Here is a 19,664-nt window from a genome sequence, read left to right as displayed (position 1 = left end):
CATGAATGGTGCCTTCACAGATGTGTAAGTTCCCCATGCCATTGGCACTAACGCAGCCCCATACCATCACAGATGCCGGCTTTTGAACTTTGCGTCCATAACGGTCCGGATGGTTCTTTTCCTCTTTGCCCCGGAGGACACGACGGCCACAATTTCCAAAAACAATTTGAAATGCGGACTCGTCGGACCACAGAACACTTTTGCACTTTGCGTCGGTCCATCTGTTGTCGTACTAGAGCGGCTCCAACTACCGGAGACAAATTCCTTGTGTGTTTTTTGGACATGCTGATTCTGATTCTGATCTTAGATGAGCTCGGGTCCAGAGAAGCCAGCGGGATTTCTTGGTGTTGTTGATAAATGGCTTTTGCTTCGCATAGTAGAGTTTCAAGTTGCACTTGGGGACGTAGCGCCGAACTGTGTTTACTGACATTGGTTTTCTGAAGTGTTCCTGATATCCTTCACACATCGATGTCGTTTTTGGATGCAGCGCCGCCCGAGGGATGGAAGGTCACGGGCATTCGATGTCGGTTTTCGGCCTCGCCGCTGACATGCGGTGATTCCTCCAGATTCTCTGAACCTTTTGACTGATATTCTGGACCGTAGATGACGAAATCCCTCAATTCCTTGCAATTGTACGTTGAGGAACATTGGCCTTAAACCGTTGGACTATTTTCTCAGGCACTTGTTCACCTCGCCCCACCTTTGCTTGTGAACGACTGCGCACTTCAGGGAAGCCATCGCGGCCCCCACCTGTTCCCAATTCGCCTGTTCACCTGTGCGATGTTCCAAACACGCGTTGGATGAGCATTCCTCCACTTTCTCACTCTTTTTTGCCACCTGTGCCAGCTTTTTGGGAACGTGTTGCAGCCATCAAATTCTAAGTTCATGATTATTTGCTAAAAACAATCGAGTTGATCAGTTTGGACATGAAATATCTCGTCTTTGTAGTGTATTCAATGAAATACAGGTTGAAGATGATTTGCAAATCATTGTATTCTGTTTTTATTCATGTTAAACACAACGTCCCTACTTGATTGGAATTGGGGTTGTACTTTACAAACCTTCAAAATAAGTGATTAGATAGGCGAAGCAACCATGAGCCATTGTAAGGACGTCATTTTAACATCACATACTGCCCCAAATTGAATATAAATAGGAATATTCAAACGCCGAAAACAGAAGATGAAGTTCTGCTCCCTTTGCGATGGCGCTGACGTACGGACATTTTCATACGTCACCATCGAGGCGCCGGAAGACCTCCGCGGAGGCGACGTCGGACATCCGTCCGCGTCGGCGCCTTCGACCCAATTGAGTCGGCCGGCGACTTCTGGCTCGCGTTCGATGTCTCGAGGGGCGAGGAAGATTGCATTTAAGAAACTGGACATGAACCCCGTGCGTTTGTTCGTTTGTTTGTGTTCAGGACGAGTTCCACCCGTTCATCGAGGCGCTGCTGCCGCACGTGCGCGCCTTCGCCTACACGTGGTTCAACCTGCAGGCCAGGAAGAGGAAGTACTTCAAGAAGCACGAGAAGAGGATGACCAAAGAAGAAGAGAGGGCGGTCAAGGAAGAACTCCTCGGTGAGAAGGCAGAGGTGCGTCGAGGAAAACACATTTGACATTTATTTATTTCCTACGTTCGTACGTACGCGAGCAGATGACCAAGAATCCTGCAATATTTCTTTCTGAAATGGCTTCGTTCAAATGATCTTGCAGTTCGTGGAGCTCATGAAAGACTTGGATAATTGATTCATTGAAATTAAATAACAAAGATTCATAAAATAGACATTTGTTTTATGAAGTAATTGTTTATTCATTGCAACTAAAGTAACATATTTTTCGAATAATTTTACTTGAAAGGGTTTTTTCATTTGCAAAACAATAAAATACTAAATATTAGATTTTACAAATTATAGTGGCGGCACGGTGAACGAGCGGTTAGTGCGTCTGCCTCACAATTCTGAGGACCGGGGTTCAATCCCCGGCCCCGCCTGTGCGGAGTTTGCCATGTTCTCCCCGTGCCTGCGTGACTTTTCTCCGGGCACTCGGGTTTCGTCCCACATCCCAAAAAACATGCGCGGTGGGTCGATCGAAGACTCTAAATTGCCCGTAGGTGTGAATGTGAGTGCGGATGGTTGTTTGTTTGTATGTGCCCGCGATTGGCTGGCGACCAGTTCGGGGCGTGCCCCGCCTCCTGCCCGATGATAGCCGGGATAGGCTCGGGCACGCCCGCGGCCCGCGTGAGGAGAAGCGGCTCAGAAAATGGATGGATGGACGGATACAAATGCTAGTTCATTTTTTAAGTAATTCCTTTATTTCTCGCAAGTATAATCAAATTAATAGTAGTGGAATAATTTTCAAATATTGGATTTTATTTACAAATGAGTCCAGTACACTTTCATTTAATTAATGACATTGGTTAATTGATTTGTTGTATATAATAAAATAAAAATACGAGTAAAGAAATGCACGTGCCTTTTACATTTTAAAATTAGTTTTATTTCATTGATTAATTCGTTTTGATGCCATTCATTGTAATTGTTAATTGTGTCCTAATTAGACATGTAATGGTCATCATGTCCAGCAGAGGGCGTCCTGCCTACGTTGTTAAGTGACGTGACTGTTGGGTGCAGCCATTATTTTGGGACTTGCCTCTTTAAAGCCGTTTTGGAGTAGTGCCCGTCGTCGGCATGTTGTTGTTTTTCGCGGCAGGTGAAGCAGAAGTGGGCGAGTCGCCTTCTGGCCAAACTGCGCAAGGACATCCGACCGGAATGCCGAGAAGACTTCGTCATGTCCGTCACGGGCAAGAAGGCGGCCTGCTGCGTCCTGTCCAATCCCGACCAGAAAGGGAAGATGCGACGCATCGACTGCCTCCGACAGGCGGACAAGGTGGAGCGGAAGGCGACGGGCTGGCCGAGTCCCTCGGGGCTCACGCGTGCGTTGTGGTCCCGCAGGTGTGGAGGCTGGACTTGGTGATGGTGATCCTGTTCAAGGGGATCCCCCTGGAGAGCACCGACGGCGAGCGCCTGGTCAAAGGCGGCCGCTGCGCCAACCCGCTGCTGTGCGTGCAGCCCCGACACATCTCCGTCTCCGTCAAGGAGCTCGACCTCTACCTGGCCTACTACGTGCACCGCAGAGGTGGCTACAAAAGTCGTTTTTTTTTCCTCGGTTCGGATCTTCGTTTTGAAGAAAATAGGGTCAGTGCTGAAAGAAGCAGCGAGTGGGGCTCCACTCTTCCCACTCTTGAGGAAAAGACGTCACTGATACGTCGGAATTAGAGTTGGGCGTCGTTTGATTCTCAGCCATTCAGGTCCCGATTCCTCGTTTCGATTTCGGTTCCAGACGATTCTCAATTCTGATTCTTTTCGGGGGCTGGGTTGAAAAAGTTCGCATGGTTTAAAAAAAAAAAAAAGGGTTCCAAATTCTGAACATCCATTTTCTTAGCAGCCCCCAGCATAGACTAAAATGAACATTTGACTTGAGGTTCTTCATCAATATCAAACCTACGAACGAAAAGGCAATGTGTGTGGAACTAACCCAATTGACGTAATAATCATCCGTTCATGTTTCAGCTAAATGTTGACTATAGCATTGTTAAAATAGCAATCTGCGACTGTTTTATCACGTCAAATGGTTTATATTTGCAAGTTTAACTTGACTTCCTCTTCCAAGCCTGTAGCCTTTTATACATAAAGATAAGTTCATTGGACACCAGTGAAAACAAAAGTAAACCTAGACGGCAAGTAAAATGAATGAATGAAACCGAATGCTATAAAACGCTGATTCCTTTCCTTACCCACAGCGTTGGTGTTTGTGATACTGCGAGACCACGTTTATGGGAATTTTGCGATGTAAAGTTGCGACGGTGAAGTTTTAGCCCAATGTCGAGCTTTTTTTTTTTCTTTTCTTCCGTCTCGGGCTCTTACGTTGGTTTGAAGACTAAAATAAGCGCTAAAAACCATCAGTGCAAAGGTGCAAGCAACCGTTGACCTCGTTAGCTGTCTCAATGTTGGCATAGACGTCTTTTATTGTTTCACTCACCCGATCGACTGAGAGTTGACTCGACTTCGCGAGGCTCGGAGCGCGTCAAACGCCACGCATCGCAAAAGCCTCCTTTGCTCAATACCATCTTTCATATTTCAAGTGTTGCACTGAGGCGACTGGTCATTTATTTGAACAAAGTTAAGACGCGCTTTTGTTCGCCGCCGCCGTTGGGCACGAGCACGTCTTTGTGCGCGTCGTTCTTCGTTGGCTTTCGCCGCTTCTTCTTCGGGGTGGGCGGACTGTCGGCATCGAAACCGGGAACCGAAATGTTTACGTTTGAATGTTTTCGGTTCTCGATTCTTCATGCCCGACCCTAATTTCGACAGCACGTGTGTGTTTTTGACACCCGCGCTTGTGATTCCAAAGGCCTCGGGCAGATGACATTGCCATGGCAACACGTCGACGCTGAAATCTGATTGGACAAAACAGTCTTCGTCTACTGTACACGACTGGAAGCTGGCCAGCCAAAACACATGCAATGAAATAAAGACAAAAGACGGTTGGAAATCAATTCATATATATGTATTTGATTGTATCATCTACATTTGACCAATACCAAAGAAAATAATGGGCGGCACGGCGGCCGACCGCTTAGTACATCTGCCGCGCAGTCGTGAGGTTGCGGGTTCAAATCCGGCCCGGCCCGTGTGCATGTTTGCGCGTTTGTGTGTCTGGCCATTATCGCACCGTTTTGTGCTGTGTGCACGCGCAGAGGCCGAGGAGGGCAGCAGTCCCGGTCGGACGGCGACGGCGTCCGATCAGGAGGACGGTCGCGCCGCCGCCATGGGTAACGTAGCACGTGGCACGTGGCGCGTAGCGCGTAGCGCGGCGCCTTCGCTGACTCGGCCGGTGTCCTCCACGTTGCAGATGGTCCGGAGTTCCACGACGCCTTCGTGACGTCGGGGGTTTTCAGCGTCACTGAGCTGGTGCAGGTGTCGAGAAGTAAGCGAGCCGATGCGCATTTCATGCATTTTCTTCATTCGTTGGAGCTTCTTTGTCTGTCAGGAGGGTTTTCGCTCTCGTTTGCCCAGGACCTCAATGTACGTAACACCGGTCAGTTGTCGAGTCAATCCGAGGAAACCTCTTTCGAGGGTTCAAAGGCCCCCGTCGATCCTTGCGTCTTACCCAATGGCTTCGCGACGAAAGCGACGGGGTTAGATTAAGGCCCGGTACACACACGACGACAAGGGCCGACGGTGCCCCTCACCGACCGAGCGCGTCAAATGCCGGACGATCTAAAGTCTTACAAGACGATCCTATAAGATTATCCTTCGGTCTGATGTGGATTCGATTATTTTTTTTTCTTCATGTGTGGGGTCTGTCACAGATCTTTTAAGATTTGAAAAATCCTTGTGTGTGTGTGTGCGTGTACCAGGCCTAAGTCGGAGTCGAGAACGACACGCCGCGGTCCGGATGCCTTTCGTGAGGCGCCGATCCCGCTTCGGTCAGAGCGCACCTAAGCCGGGCTCGGCGGACTGTATCCATCCGAAGCGGGAACCCAAATGTTTGAATTTGAAGCATTCCGGGAGAACCGTAACCTTGGGCAACGGGTTCCCGATGCCCTCGAGATCTGATTTCAGGTCGCAAACGTGTCGATCTGTCACTTTCGGCCGCGTAGCTCGCTTCGTGATTTGGTCGAAATATCGAGCCGCGTTTGCGAGCCCTCGAATGACTTTTCCCCCCCCCCAAAACTCACTAGGATGCGCTGGAACGCAGCAAGAGCGAAGAAGCCACGATGTCAACCTTTCACTGTCCTTTGTGTGTAGCGCCCGTCGTCTCAGGGGCGGGAGCGAGTTTCTCCGGCGGGGAGCTCCAAGGCCACCTGGCCTACGATCTCAACCGGGCGCTCCCTCGGCCCGTCAACATGCGACGCGCACTCGCCAGCGCCTCGTCCGGCGGGTAACCACACACGCGCACGCACACGCGCAAATAGATGGCAAACAAACAGGACAAGACGGTGCAGAGACAGAATGACCAAATTGAGATCTGTAAGTGAGCCCAAACATAGGATCCATAATCTAGTGAGTGTGCTCACAAATGCTATTGATCAAGAACACTGTTAAGTTGCCACCGTTTACTAGAGTTAACATTGCGCTTCCTATTTGAAAGTCTTATTTTGAAAGACAGTAGCGGAACCGACGGACCTAGCGATCGATACATAATGAATATCATGTACAACACTTGAATAATGTATCGTGGTGCCGCAAGTCACGGTTAACGCCAACGAGGCACTTGCGGTGTACTTGCGTGTCGCTACTCACTTTGTCATTGACGTACCGTCCGTCCATCCACAGCATCTGTCTATCTAGTAATTCTTATTTGATTATTTGACATATTATTATTGTATTTGTCCTTTTTGCTATTTTATTGGGAATGTTAATATCCTCCTTGATTGTTTAGTTTTTTTTGTTTTTGGCGCGCTCGTCCGCACAGGGGTAAGCGGCACAAGTCCGGCTCCGTGGAGGAGGAGGCGGCGCGCAGTCCGGGAGGAGAATATTACCACTCGCCGTCCTCTCCGGCCAGCGGCTCCAGAAACTGGACGGACGACGCCGAAGGAGGTAACGCCGGGACGCGGCCGAGGTACGTGCGCGCGTGTGTCGTGGGCCTCAAGTCAATGCGTGTGTGCGCGTCAGGTGCGTCTCCTCCGGTGAAGAAGGCCGAGCCGGACGGTCCTTCGGCCCGGGAGGACTCGCCCGGACCGGGATCCTTCGCTCGGCACCATCGGCCCGTCATCGCGGTGCACAGCGGTCAGTGGCTCCGCTCGCAACGACGGCACTTGAAATAGCGACAAACCTGCTAACGTGACTTGCAATATCGGGGATAAAGACACGGGCGCACGTAGACGCTCGGGCGAGAAGCGGCGAGTCGACGCCTCGACTCCGCCGCTCTGCGATGACTGTTCGAGCTTGAGGTCGATGAATCGCCAAGCACCTTTTGGCACCGAAATCCGAAGCCGTTCGACCCTTCGTTAGTCCAGTGACTGTCGCGCGTGTGTGCTAAGAGTTCCGTTAGTGGTGGCACGTGGGCTCCCTCGCGTGGTTTGCAGATTCATCACTGCCCGATACAGTTCAGTGTCGTTTGCATTTCATCATTTTGATTTTGAAACTTTTATTGAGATCCGATTTTTATTTACCTTTCACGTGCAATACATTTGAATTGAAGTTTTTGCTTATAATATTTGGCCTTTACAAAAATCGAAATTACATTTTTTTTCCAATTTATATTTTGGTTATTTCATTGTAATTTTTCTCTGATCATTTTTGAATATTTCTTGTAGTAATCCGTCTTTAGTCTGGGATCATTTGGGATTTAGTTTTTGCAATGTTTCCACTTCATTCCAGTACATCTGGCGGTGCTGTTTTTCACCATAGTATCACAACCTTGTCATTTCTTTTTCTCGTAGTAGTATGACTTTATTTATGTATATGAATGTCTATGTACAACCCCAATTCCAATGAAGTTGGGACGTTCTGTTAAACATAAATACAAACAGAATACAATGATTTGCAAATCACGTTCAACCTATATTCAATTGAATACACTACAAACACAAGATATTTCATGTTCAAACTGATCGACTTGATTGTTTTGAGCAAATAATCATGAACTTGGAATTTGATGGCTGCAACACGTTCCCAAAAAGCTGGGACAAGGTCGTGTTTACCACTGCGTTACATCACCTTTTCTTTGAACAACATTCAAAAAACGTTTGGGAACGGAGGACACTCATTGCTGAAGCGTTGGAGGTGGAATTCTTTCCCATTCTCGCTCGATGTACAGCTTCAGCCATTCAACGGTCCGGGGTCTCCGTTGTCGTATTTGACGCTTCATAATGCGCCGCGCATTTTCAACGGGAGACGGGTCTGGACTGCAGGCGGCCCAGTCTAGTACCCGCACTCTTTTACGACGAAGCCACGCTGTTGCAACGCGTGCACAATGTGGTTTGGCATTGTCTTGCTGAAATAAGCATGAAAAAGACGTCGCTTGGATGGCAGCGTATGTTTCTCCAAAACCTGTATGTACCTTTCAGCATGAATGGTGCCTTCACAGATGTGTAAGTTCCCCATGCCATTGGCACTAACGCAGCCCCATACCATCACAGATGCCGGCTTTTGAACTTTGCGTCCATAGCGGTCCGGATGGTTCTTTTCCTCTTTGGCCCGGAGGACACGACGTTCACAATTTCCAAAAACAATTTGAAATGCGGACTCGTCGGACCAGAGAACACTTTTCCACTTTGCGTCGGTCCATCCGAGATGGGCTCGGGCCCAGAGAAGCCGGCGGCGTTTCTGGGTGTTGTTGATAAATGACTTTTGCTTTGCATAGTAGAGTTTCAAGTTCCACTTACGGACGTAGCGCCCAACTGTATTTAGTGACATTGGTTTTCTGAAGTGTTCCTGATATCCTTTACAGATCGATGTCGGTTTTTGATGCAGCGCCGCCCGAGAGATCAAAGGTCACGGGCATTCGATGTCGGTTTTCGGCCTCGCCGCTTACATGCGGCGATTTCTCCAGATTCTCTGAACCTTTTGATGATATTCTGGACCGTAGATGACGAAATCCCTCAATTCCTCGCAATTGTACGTTGAGGAACATTGGCCTTAAACCGTTGGACTATTTTCTCAGGCACTTGTTCACCTCGCCCCACCTTTGCTTGTGAACGACTGCGCACTTCAGGGAAGCCATCGCGGCCCCCACCTGTTCCCAATTCGCCTGTTCACCCGCGGGACGTTCCAAACACGTGTCGGATGAGCATTCCTCCACTTTCTCACTCTTTGTTGCCACCTGGCCCGGCTTTTTTGGAACCTGTTGCAGCCATCAAATTCTAACTTAATGATTATTTACTAAAACAATCAAGTTGATCAGTTTGAATGTTATGTTTAACCCAATGTCCCACCTTCATTGGAATTGGGGTTGTATATGTGTATTATGTATGTATATATGTATCTCTTAGAAATTCCCCCCCCCCCGCAAATTTGGACTTTATTCTTGGAAAATGATGTCTTCTTTCTGATAATATTACAATTTTAGGAATACAATCTCTGCCTTGTTTGAGATAACTATTGAGGCTTATTACGCTCCAGTATTTGAATGTTGGTCCTTTTTGCGGTACTTGGCGAGCCGCACATTTTTCTCAAGTTACTTTTAGTTGTAAAACGTTTGAGACCCACTGCCCTACTAGACCCACAAGTCCCTCGGTAACATGGACGAAAGCGACACAGGAGGTGCGGTCCATGATCTTTGCGTGTGTGGCCCAGGTCTGCCCCGTCCTCACCCGTCGCCGTCTTTGCACTTCCCGTCGTCGTCCTACTTCCCGCACGGAGCGATCCGCTACCCTCCTCATCTGGGCCAGGACCCCTTCAAGGACCTGGTCACCTTGGCCTGCGACCCCGCCAATCAGAGCTCGGTGAGCGTTCTTTCTTCTTCTTTCTTTTTCGTTCTTCTTCTTGCTTCTCCCGAGTCATTTGAGACTTTGTGTTTCCAGCTGAACGGCAGCAACCAGCTGAAAGCGAGCAGCCATTACCTCTCGTCTCAGATGCCGGGCCCCGCCCTGGGGCCGCCCCGACCCACCCTGAGCGCAGACGTCAAGCCCCCCAGCGCTTCCTCCGAGGGGGCGGCAAACTCCCCCACCTCGCCCAGTAAGTGCTCCGGAGCCCAAAAGCGCATCGGGACCGATTTACTCGGAGCGCAAATCGGGTTGCGGAAGAAACCGACGAACGGGAATAAACCAGGAATTTACAAAGTTCATGCCGAGCAGAAGAGTGACTTGGATGCTAATATTTGTTGCTTTTGTGACCCTTGAAATGATAAAACCACAAAAACCATAGTGTGACAGGGCTTTTGACGGCAAAATCGTTTCTTCCCAGATATCAAACTAAGAAAGGCGGCACGGGCGAGGCTGGCTCACCGCACGGCTCGCGTTGAACGTCGGCGGCTTCTTTACATGACGTTCGCCATTCGCTCCATCGACTGCGTCCTCTTTTGTCACGATCGCGAGACACGCTTTCTACCGCCTTCCTCGGTTTGTACCATACATACGCATACTCCGTCGGAGTGCGAGGAGCATAAACTTGTCCGACTCCCGACGCGTCGGCGTTACTCGCCGTGGCGAGTCGAGACTCTCCCCCAATCTTTATCTTTAACTCAAAAAGCTGTGCCGCTCTCCAATCCGAAGCGCCGCGAAGCCGCCGTCTGCGGGGATTACGGACTTGATATTCGCAGACGAGCTGGGCGAGACCACGCCTACCCATGAAAAATGGACTTCACGTCGATGGACGTTCAACGGTTGGATTCCAGCTGATGGCGACCAATGGCTGAATAGGAAACTTGGGCTTCGTTCACACTGCAGCTCGATTGTGATTTTTAATTCCCCCCCCCCCCCTCCCAGTGTGAAATGTATCTTAATTTTTTTTCATCTCAATGTGAACGGTATAATTCCAATTTTTTTTAAAAGGCTTCTTTCGACTCAGGCTTCTTTTGTACGTGGCTAGAAATCGGATTTGTATCTGATGCGAGTGCAGTCGAACGCTCACGACGTCCCCCGCCGACCCGTACGTCATCAAAAGGCGACGACGTCACAATTGTTCGACAAAACAGATGCGCGAAAAGCAATGAAGGCTCAGAAAAGAGTCAGCGGTGAAAAGACGACGCTTGACACCTTTAGCGCCGTCAACTTTCGAAGGGGGAGCGGCCGCTTGAAGCGCAAAATCCTTGAAATCGCCACAAATGCGTCACGACGAGACCCACGCGAGGGCGACGCCCGTTTACTTCCGGAAACGCGACGCCCGGTGTTTGTGCAGCAACGTGGCGTCGGGTTTTGTACGCATGCGTGTCGCTTGACAAACGTTAGAAGTCGCATTTGTTTTTAGAATGTGAATGACGACATAAAAAGATTGGATTTCAAAAAATCCCAAAATGGGCACTATGCACTGCAGTGTGAACGTAGCCTTAAATATCCTTGGGGGAAATATTATATATAATATTTGAGCATAATCCTAACTCAACCAACCAGATTTCATGCAAACACAACACAGTTTGACTCGCGTTGTTGATATCGAGCTTCCGGTCGCACTCGTAAGCCAAAAGTGTCACCACGTGTGGAAAAAAACTTTGCCGGTACGACACAGTCGATCTCTGTAAGTGCGCTGACTTGTCCTACTCGTCCGGACAAAGAAGCCAGTAGAATAAACGCTCAAACCACTTTCCATCGCATCAGATGACTCAGAAGCTCCAAAATTGTGTTACCGAAGAGACGGTACGGCTCGAAAATGTTTGTTTCTGGCATTTCCAAAATGGCCTCATTTTGCCGTCGCAATTGCGCCTGCTAAATTCATCTCTTTGATCGGAATGGCAAGCCCACGTTTCCACGCGCCGCACGCCGAACTTGTGAATCGGGCCCGTAGAGTGCGTCAAAGTCCACTGATGATGTCATCACAACAGCGTACTCGGCCCCCGCGACGCCCGGGACCCCCCCTGCCAGTCGCCCCTCCTTTGTTGGCGTCGCGCCTCGAGACTCCGCCGGACTCTACCAAGCGCAGGTGGGTCCTGATCTCTGCTCATATATATATATATATATATATATATATATATATATATAGCTCTACAGTGTTTGGTATTGATATCAATAGCATGCCTGAAGTGTTGCGCATCATAGATACAGGTTGCAGTATAGACCCGCACATAGAGCTGTACAATATAAAACAATGTACAGTAATCATATGAACATAGAGCTGTGCGCTATAGACAACGGTGTGCATTATAGACACAAACATAGAAACTTTACATTCAGCATACAAAGTGCACCGTAGGCCTGCACGTAGAAGTGTAGAGCATAGATCTGATGTGTGCCGGGATCTAGTTGATGTAGGTCAGCGTGCAGTTTGCTGCATTGCAGTCGATCTGATCTCGAAAATGAAATAATGCTGAGCCTGCAAACGCGTGCGCGCGCGTGCGCACACACATTTAAAGAGCCGGCAGCCAATGCAATTTTAACTTTGGAACGAGCCTTAAGACCTACGCGATCCTTTTATTTGACTTTATTTTGAATGTATTCATGATCTATTCTACCGAGTTACTCTGCACTGCATATAGTTTATAATACAGTCAGTCATTTAAAAAAAAAAAAAATTTAGTGATGAGACAATTGTGTGTGTGTGTGTGTGTGTTTCAGTCTTGGTATCTGGGCAACTGAAACACTACATGATCTCTTCTATGTGTGCTCACACCAGTATATAACTGTACACTGTCTATAAACAGTATTCATTTCATATATATATATATATATATATATATATATATATATAGTAAATGTACAGTATATATGGCGTAGTTATATATGGGTATGGGCACACGGTGGGCCACATGGACTCAAAAACGGCTCTCAAGATTTGTGGCTGGAAGAATTTCCCGGGAAGGATGTCAAAGAAGCCTTTAACCCCGCCCCCCCGCAGGTGCTGCTCATCACATATGCAAATACGCCTTGCTTTTTTTCTGTATTCCCCTAAAGAGTCCAACAACAGATGGCGACGCTATCTTTTCTTTGTCCCCACCAAGAAAGGAAAAGAAGAGAAAAAGAAAGAGACTTTTTGATTGACAATCACCGTCACGTTGCTTTTGTTTGTGTACACAAGCGCAGGCCACTTCCTCAACGCAATTAAGCCCCTTTCACGCGGTGCTCATGCGAAATGGCTGCGTCAGTTATTCCCCTTTCACACAGAACACGGCGAAGGGCCCCGTCGGCGCGGTTGTTGTCGTGAGTGTCGGGTGTTCGACTTTACACCCCGTGTTGCAGAATCGCCTCACACGCACGCAGCCGTCGTTCAGCGTCCGATGCGACCCGCTACGACGGAAAATTCCGAGGTCGTCGTCTGGATTTGATGTGCAGCGTGAAAGGGGCTATCGTCCATCAAATCCGACTTGTGTCCTGCGGGAAAGGCAGCGACGCACAATGGCGGGGACGTTAATACGGAATTTTTATTTATTTATTTTTTAACCGTACAGCGGCGCCTTGAGATATGAGTGACCCGACTTGCGAGTTTTTCGAGATATGAGCCGTGGTTCGGCTGATTTTTGTTTGCTTTGACTTGCGGGCGCAAACGTGATGTTTGAGCATGACGGTGAAGTCAACGGACTTCACTACAACTTGGCAAATAGTCAACAATTCATCCAAAAAGAGGCTTCAGGCTGTTAAATAAGATAAGATATGATATGATATGATATGATATGATATTAGTCCCACAATGGGAAATTTGCAATTAAATAAAACAAAAGAGAATTACAAGTTTGGACATGTTTGTATTTCGAACAACCAAATGACATTGAGTTAAGGATGGCCCTTTGGCCTCCTGCTAACACATAATGGACAACGCCATCGACATGCTAACAGTTAGCATTGATAAATGCCGTTTTAGAACCCTTTAAGCAATGGATGGTTGAACACAAACGGTGGAACAACACATGTAGACAGGTGACATAACAATACTCACAGGCGTATCTTCTTCATCCTTTACGAGAAATTGCTTACGGAGTCATTTACAGTCGTAGTAGAAGTACAACTATTCTTGTTGGTTTGTGTCTGCGTGACTGTATTATACATTACCGCCTCCCGGTGGCCAAGGCGGGCTCACCAGATAGGGCGGCACGATGAATCGAATAGTACCATTATGCGCAAACTGTTCTTTCTTTACATTCTACGTATTCGGAATTTGCGCTGAGGTATAATACGGACCCCAGAGTTGCTGGTATCTATGCTCAAAAATTGAAGTCTTATTCTCGTAGTAATTTGTATTTTCCAAGGTTTTTCAAAGGGATGTTAAAGTTCTCTCAAGTAAGCGGAAATGCTTTCCTTTACGCATGCGCCAAACAAGAACGAAAGCAGAAAATACTTTCCTTGCTTTGCTGATACTTCCGTCTACAGAAGGAACTGAGGAATTACAATTTTACACGTGCACAAGCTATATGACAAATTCACTGGTGAGCCTTTCTGCCATTTCGTGAACTAAGACGCTAAATCCGACGCCATGTTACTTCAACCAACGCGTCGGTACCGCTATATACGGCATACGATGTAATATCGCTAAGAGGTAGACGGGGGAACAGGGAAGTTTGTTGGGTTGGTTTTCATCGGCTTAAAGCTGAGTAATAATTGGGTTATTTTTCTTACACCTCTGTATAATGCGCACCATTTAATGATATGTTTAGCATAAAACGTGTATTATACACAAGACCCTATGGTAATTATGCTATTCGTGTTTTTATAAAGTACAATATTATGGAGTTCTTTTTCCCGAACAAAATGTTTTGCTTTTGTGGGGGTTGGAACGGATTGATGGCGTTTCCATTTGTTTCACTGGGGAAAGTTGATCTGAATTGGACTCGTATCTCAAGGCACCACTGTATTGTTGGTGACTTCTGGAAAGAAGTCGGCAGTTACGGCGTTAGATGTGGGCCACGCTTACACACTGGGAACTGGAAATACTGAGCATCAAAATGTGTCGTGTGGTTTTTTTTTGTTTGTTTGTTTTTTTTAGAACAATCCTTTTTTTCTGTAAAAAGTTTCATTTTCCCTCGGTTTTTCTCCACTCGCTGGCTCAAACCGTTTTGGCTCTCTCTCGTTGTCAACCACGCATCCCTCAACACGTTTGGCCTTCTTTCCAGAATTTGCCCTGCTCCGCCACTGCCGATTGGTTCACAATTGTGGCACATTTGTGACACTGTCAGGAAGGGCAAACGGGATTGCCAGCCAGTGTGCCGCGGGAAAATGATCAAATCTCACTTAATTGGTCATAAAATGAATTATTTCCACAAAGTACATAATAGACGTGCGTATCCGCTTTTTGCTACTTCTTTGTTTGGTGAGAGTTTTCTAATGTAGAGTATGTGCCTCGGCTCAATCTTGAATGGTTTACAGCGAGACTGAGGCGATGCGCAAGCGTGGAAAAACACAGGGGAAAATATCACTTTTACACAAAATAGAGTTGTGAGTTTTTCCCCAAAACACATTTTTGTGCGCACAAAACACGCTTTTTCTGTGCTCAAAGTTTCCTGTTCCGAACGGCTAATTGTGGTACAAATCCAGCGTAATAGGCAGAAGAGTCGTCTTTTCACGGGTGCCTGTGCTGCGGGAAAGGCACGGACACAGAATGTCGTGTTGTTCAATCGTTCTGGGGGGGAAAAGGTTGGAAAATTTGCAAGTCGACTCCCGAGGTGGCGGTGTCGTCGTAAAAGGGGCTAGCGTCCGTCCGAGTGCGCTTTTCCCGAGCTTTGTTTCCCTGGATGGCCGCCCCGCGAAAGGCGCCGGGCAGGGACGCGAAGTGTGGCTCCGACAGTCGCTTCTCTCGCTGATGTCGTCCAATTATGACATCCTGTTGTTGTGTGAACGGCGAATAAATGCCAAATCAACTCCGATAGGCGCATTTTGTGTCAACTCTGCGTAAAAGGGGCCGATGCGTGAAAGGATTTGGAACGATGGCCTCAAAAAGGAATGTGGATTTGTACTTTTTTTTTTTTTCTTCCAAGAATCCCGCCAGGAATTCCTCCAGCCCCCTTGCTGGACCTTATTTCAACATCTATTTTGCACGATATGTCCGAAACCACAATATGTGCCTTGCCTTCAGTTCAACGACAATAATAATAACAATAACGATGACACATTTTGGAAACGTAACAATACTTTTCATGGTACCGCTTCAAGAAAACAAAACAAAAAAAGTTGCATGCGGGATTGCTTGACGCTAACTAGCCTAGCGGCTACACACTTTTGCGTTGGCGGTGTCTGCTGCAGGCTCATTTATATGCACTAAAATTCATATTTAAACTGTCCTTATACAGTGAACCACAGTTTATCACGTGAGGTACGTTCCAGGCTAAAAATGAGCAATATAGAGAGAGATCATGTCAACATAAATTGAAAACAGTTTTAACCCTACCACACGCTTTAAACACATTTAAAGTTATGAAAACACACTTTGGAAAGTATTCCTTGCAGCCTGTTTTTACTCTGTCGCTCGTATGACATCACTTTGAGGAAATCAAAAGATTTGCTTCAAGCCATTTATTTGTCACGCCCAGTTGAAGTGGATGATAACAAACACGTGAAAGAAAACAGTATTTCAACACTAAAACCTTCGACCAATCCCTATTATTAGAAAAGGTTTGGTAGCTTCATGCTCACATGTAATGTGAAATGCCATCGACAGGCTAATGGAAATAAGCAAAGATGCATAGAAAAATCCGCAGCAGTGTCGGCGCAAAAGCTGAAAGGCGATAAAAGCGGCTTTCACTGCGCAGTAGAAACCGTCCTCACGCTTCCGAGCGGCTCTTGCGTTGAGCAGGGAATCCACCGGGGGGCGCCACTCTCAAACAAAAATCTCTCCATCCATTTATTTTCGGGTCGGGGTCGCGGGCGTGCCGGAGCCTATCCCGGATATCATCGGGCGAGAGGCGGGGTACGCCCTGAACCGGTCGCCAGCCAATCGCTGGGCACATAGAAACAAACAAACCATTCGCACCTACGGGCAATTTAGAGTCTTCGATCAACCCACCCCGCATGTTTTTAGGATGTGGGAGGAAAGCGGAGTGCCCGCAGAAAAGCCACGCAGGCACGAGGAGAACATACAAACGCCGCACGGTCGAGGCCGGGATTTGAACCCGCAACCTCAGAACTGGGAGGCAGAAATGCTAACCGTCCCGCCCCCAAACAAAAATGCTCGCAGTTAAATGGCGGCACCAGGAGTCTTGTTGGCTGTGGAAGACGGTTCACCTTGAATCCAAAAGGTTTCTTCCCTTGTAAATGTTGGCTAGTGACATCTGTCCCCCAAAGATTGCGGGAAAGTTAACGGGTGAACGACCGGTTGCGCTCCTAAACCAGACACGGCTGGCAACAGCAACCGCCACCGCGTGCCCGCCGCCAGGGGGCACACCCACCAGAGACACGACTAGCAACTGACCAGGTCAGCAGTTGACCAATCCTCTCACCGACCAATTCATTGATCAACCGACCGACCAATTGACCAACGTACAAACGAAGCAGACATCCAATTCGTTGACTAATTAACTAACCAACCAATCAATTGACAGACCTACCGGCCAAGATCGAGAAGTGAAGAAGCCTTTTGGATCCATGGTGAACCGTCCGTCAACTTGTTGTCGGCTCAATGCCGCGCCCGTGACTTCCCGGTGGTACTGCAACATTTGGAATCCGGAAGCTTTCGTGACACGGACAAAACCGAGCCTATCTCACGTGGCGTACGAGTGAGCCTTTCGCCGTCGGTTAGCTCGCTTTATCAGACGGACGGCTTGACACGCGATTAGCTTAGCCCGGCGCTAACACTACGACAGACGACCGGCATATTTGTTGCGCTTCATACTCCAGACAGCAGGGGGGCGCCGCTGCCCGCGGGCAAAGCATGCTGCTGTTAGCTTAGCTAAGCCAAACTAAGCTAAGTGACGAATAACGGCATGGGCCTTAGCTCTGATTGGCTGTTTGAACACCGTCCGCTTTTCAACCGGCTTGATTTCTACAGCCATAATAATCATTTGAAACTATTTTTTAATTTTGCACGTATGTTTATTAAGCTTATTCTGTCATTGAAACACACGAGCGTGTCTAAATACTTTGAATGTATACGAAACGTTTGACTGGTGGCCGAGCCACACGCGCACACAGACACGCACGATGTGATGCTAATGATGCTAAAGCTAACCTCCGTCAGGAGGACAAACTCGTTTGCACAGCGGAAAAGGGGATGACGTGAATGTGAAGAAATCGGAGAGAGGAAGAGCACAGCAACAGCAAAAGCGAAAAGACCGCAGCCGCCGTTTTGATTCCCTCAAAGCAAAGCGGACGATCGTGTTCATTTGGCCAGAATGCGCTTCATTTGCCTTTTGCGACGCCATCTTATATGACGCGTTCTTAACCGTCGTGTTTAGTACAGAAGGGAACCAAGGAAGGAAGCGGCCGTGCGAAACCAAAAAAGCAAGATTGTATTTGGATGAAAAACATTTGGAAGTGGACTAGATGAAACGCACTTCACACACATTCAAAGCTGTGTCCTCGTTTGTTGAAGCAGTTTAGTTTGTTGTGTTTATTTTTTCTGCTCTGACATTTTGTGGGAAAACGACGCACGTGGCAAGGAAACGATGCAAACGGGTTAGCCGTTAGCCAATTTTGAGTCTTCAATTAACGTAGCACGCATGTTCTTGGGATGTGGGAGGAAAGCGGAGTTCCCGGAGAAAAGCCACGCAGGCACGGGGAGAACATGCGAACTCCACACAGGCGGGGCCGGGATTTGAACCCCGGTCCCCAGAACTGTGAGGCGGATGTGCTAACCAGTTAACCGTTTTTATTTAATTGACACATTCTATCGACATTTTATCATGAATTAGAAAATGGAAATGAAATGAAAGAACTTGCACTCATTATTCTTTTGTTCTACATGTTGATGCGACATATTGATCACAATAATGTTGTCCATAGTGGAGGATGTCAATTTTGTTCTTCATTCCTAAAGAAGCGATTACTCAACAATCGATTCATCGGAATGATCCGTTATTATGTCCATGGCAACAACCGTAACGGTTGTTAGCGTTTTGGGTCCTAACCATTTTTAATCAGGCAATATGCGTGTCCACATCTACAATCGGTCCTCAGCATTGTTTCCGCGCTACTACATGCTAAGCATGTAGCGCTGACGAACGTATTTCTCCGAGAGTTTCTGGTTAGCTTCTCATTGGCGAGTTTCAACACAAAATATTAAACGTGTGCGTGTGCGTGCGCGTGCGGCTGTGAAACGAGCGTCAGATTCGGGAGGGCAAAAAGACAAACCCAAAACGATTCCGGTTGGTCCTCATTGAATGTTTTAATTTGGATTTGTTTTGAAGGCTTTTCTTTGGCGTGCTTGCATTGCAGACGTGCATCATGCCGTGCTGCTTTTCGCACTGTGCAATAGCAACAGTTCACAATGAGAGCAAAAACAGAAAAGGCAAACGAGCGCCGAGGGCCAAAAGGGCTGCAGCTTCGCCGCTTTTTTTTATCCAACAAAAACAAACGCAAAACAAAGTTCATATTCAACCTTTATTTGCATGACGTGTCAATTGTAAGAAGAGGAAGTGACGTGTTTGGACTTCCTGTCATGTGATGATGATGATGATGATGATAATGATGTCATTAGAACATGTACAGTACTCGCATTCAGCCAATGCTGATGGATTCTTTACTTTAAGTATGACTGCCTATGCAAAAATAAAGCATCAATAAAGAAGCTATATCCCATTGCTCCCGTTTGCATTCTTCCGTTGTTTGTTCCTCCTCCGCGGCTCAACTTTCTAGACGGCGAACGGGCTGACCTCGGCCCGCGGCAGCACATCGTAGCGTGTCCGTGCTTGACGTTTGAAAGTCCATCGCGTGCGCGCCGCAGACGTCCGCTACAAGGAGGCTAATCGGACTTTGGCTCGTGGTGTTGTGCGAGTCTTCTTGTTGTTGTCGTTGCTGCTTAGACGCGGCTCAAACGTCCAAAAGTCACGCACGTGAAGCGCGAAGAGCTTTTAAGCTCGTTCCGCTTCAAATAACAGAGGGGAAATTGAAGAGTTGGTTGCGTGAGTCCAATGAACCATTGATCAACTCCC

At 47.7% G+C, this 19,664-nt stretch overlaps 1 protein-coding gene across 12 annotated transcripts in view; it reads left to right on the top strand.

The window, feature by feature from the left end:
- nfic (nuclear factor I/C) overlaps positions 1-19,664 on the top strand; it is a 31,814-nt gene that overhangs the window by 3,002 nt on the left and 9,148 nt on the right. For 3 of the 12 annotated variants that reach the window (XM_061684840.1, XM_061684843.1, XM_061684842.1), the window contains exons 2-11: positions 1,421-1,591; positions 2,709-2,885; positions 2,951-3,134; positions 4,753-4,827; positions 4,908-4,982; positions 5,807-5,939; positions 6,474-6,598; positions 6,674-6,787; positions 9,299-9,447; positions 9,526-9,679. In XM_061684840.1, coding sequence (XP_061540824.1) covers positions 1,421-1,591; positions 2,709-2,885; positions 2,951-3,134; positions 4,753-4,827; positions 4,908-4,982; positions 5,807-5,939; positions 6,474-6,598; positions 6,674-6,787; positions 9,299-9,447; positions 9,526-9,679 — 1,357 coding nt within the window. Of the gene's footprint in view, positions 1-1,420; positions 1,592-2,708; positions 2,886-2,950; positions 3,135-4,752; positions 4,828-4,907; positions 4,983-5,739; positions 5,940-6,473; positions 6,621-6,673; positions 6,788-9,298; positions 9,680-11,480; positions 11,579-12,210; positions 19,315-19,664 lie in introns of those variants that run through there. The other 9 variants (XM_061684845.1, XM_061684849.1, XM_061684841.1 and 6 more) reach the window with 9 other exon arrangements.

This window comes from Phycodurus eques, chromosome 8 (assembly GCF_024500275.1).
Source record: "Phycodurus eques isolate BA_2022a chromosome 8, UOR_Pequ_1.1, whole genome shotgun sequence".
Lineage (NCBI taxonomy): Eukaryota > Metazoa > Chordata > Actinopteri > Syngnathiformes > Syngnathidae > Phycodurus > Phycodurus eques.
The sequence above is the reverse complement of the archived record's forward strand: the minus strand, read 5'-3'. Positions and strand labels throughout refer to the sequence as shown.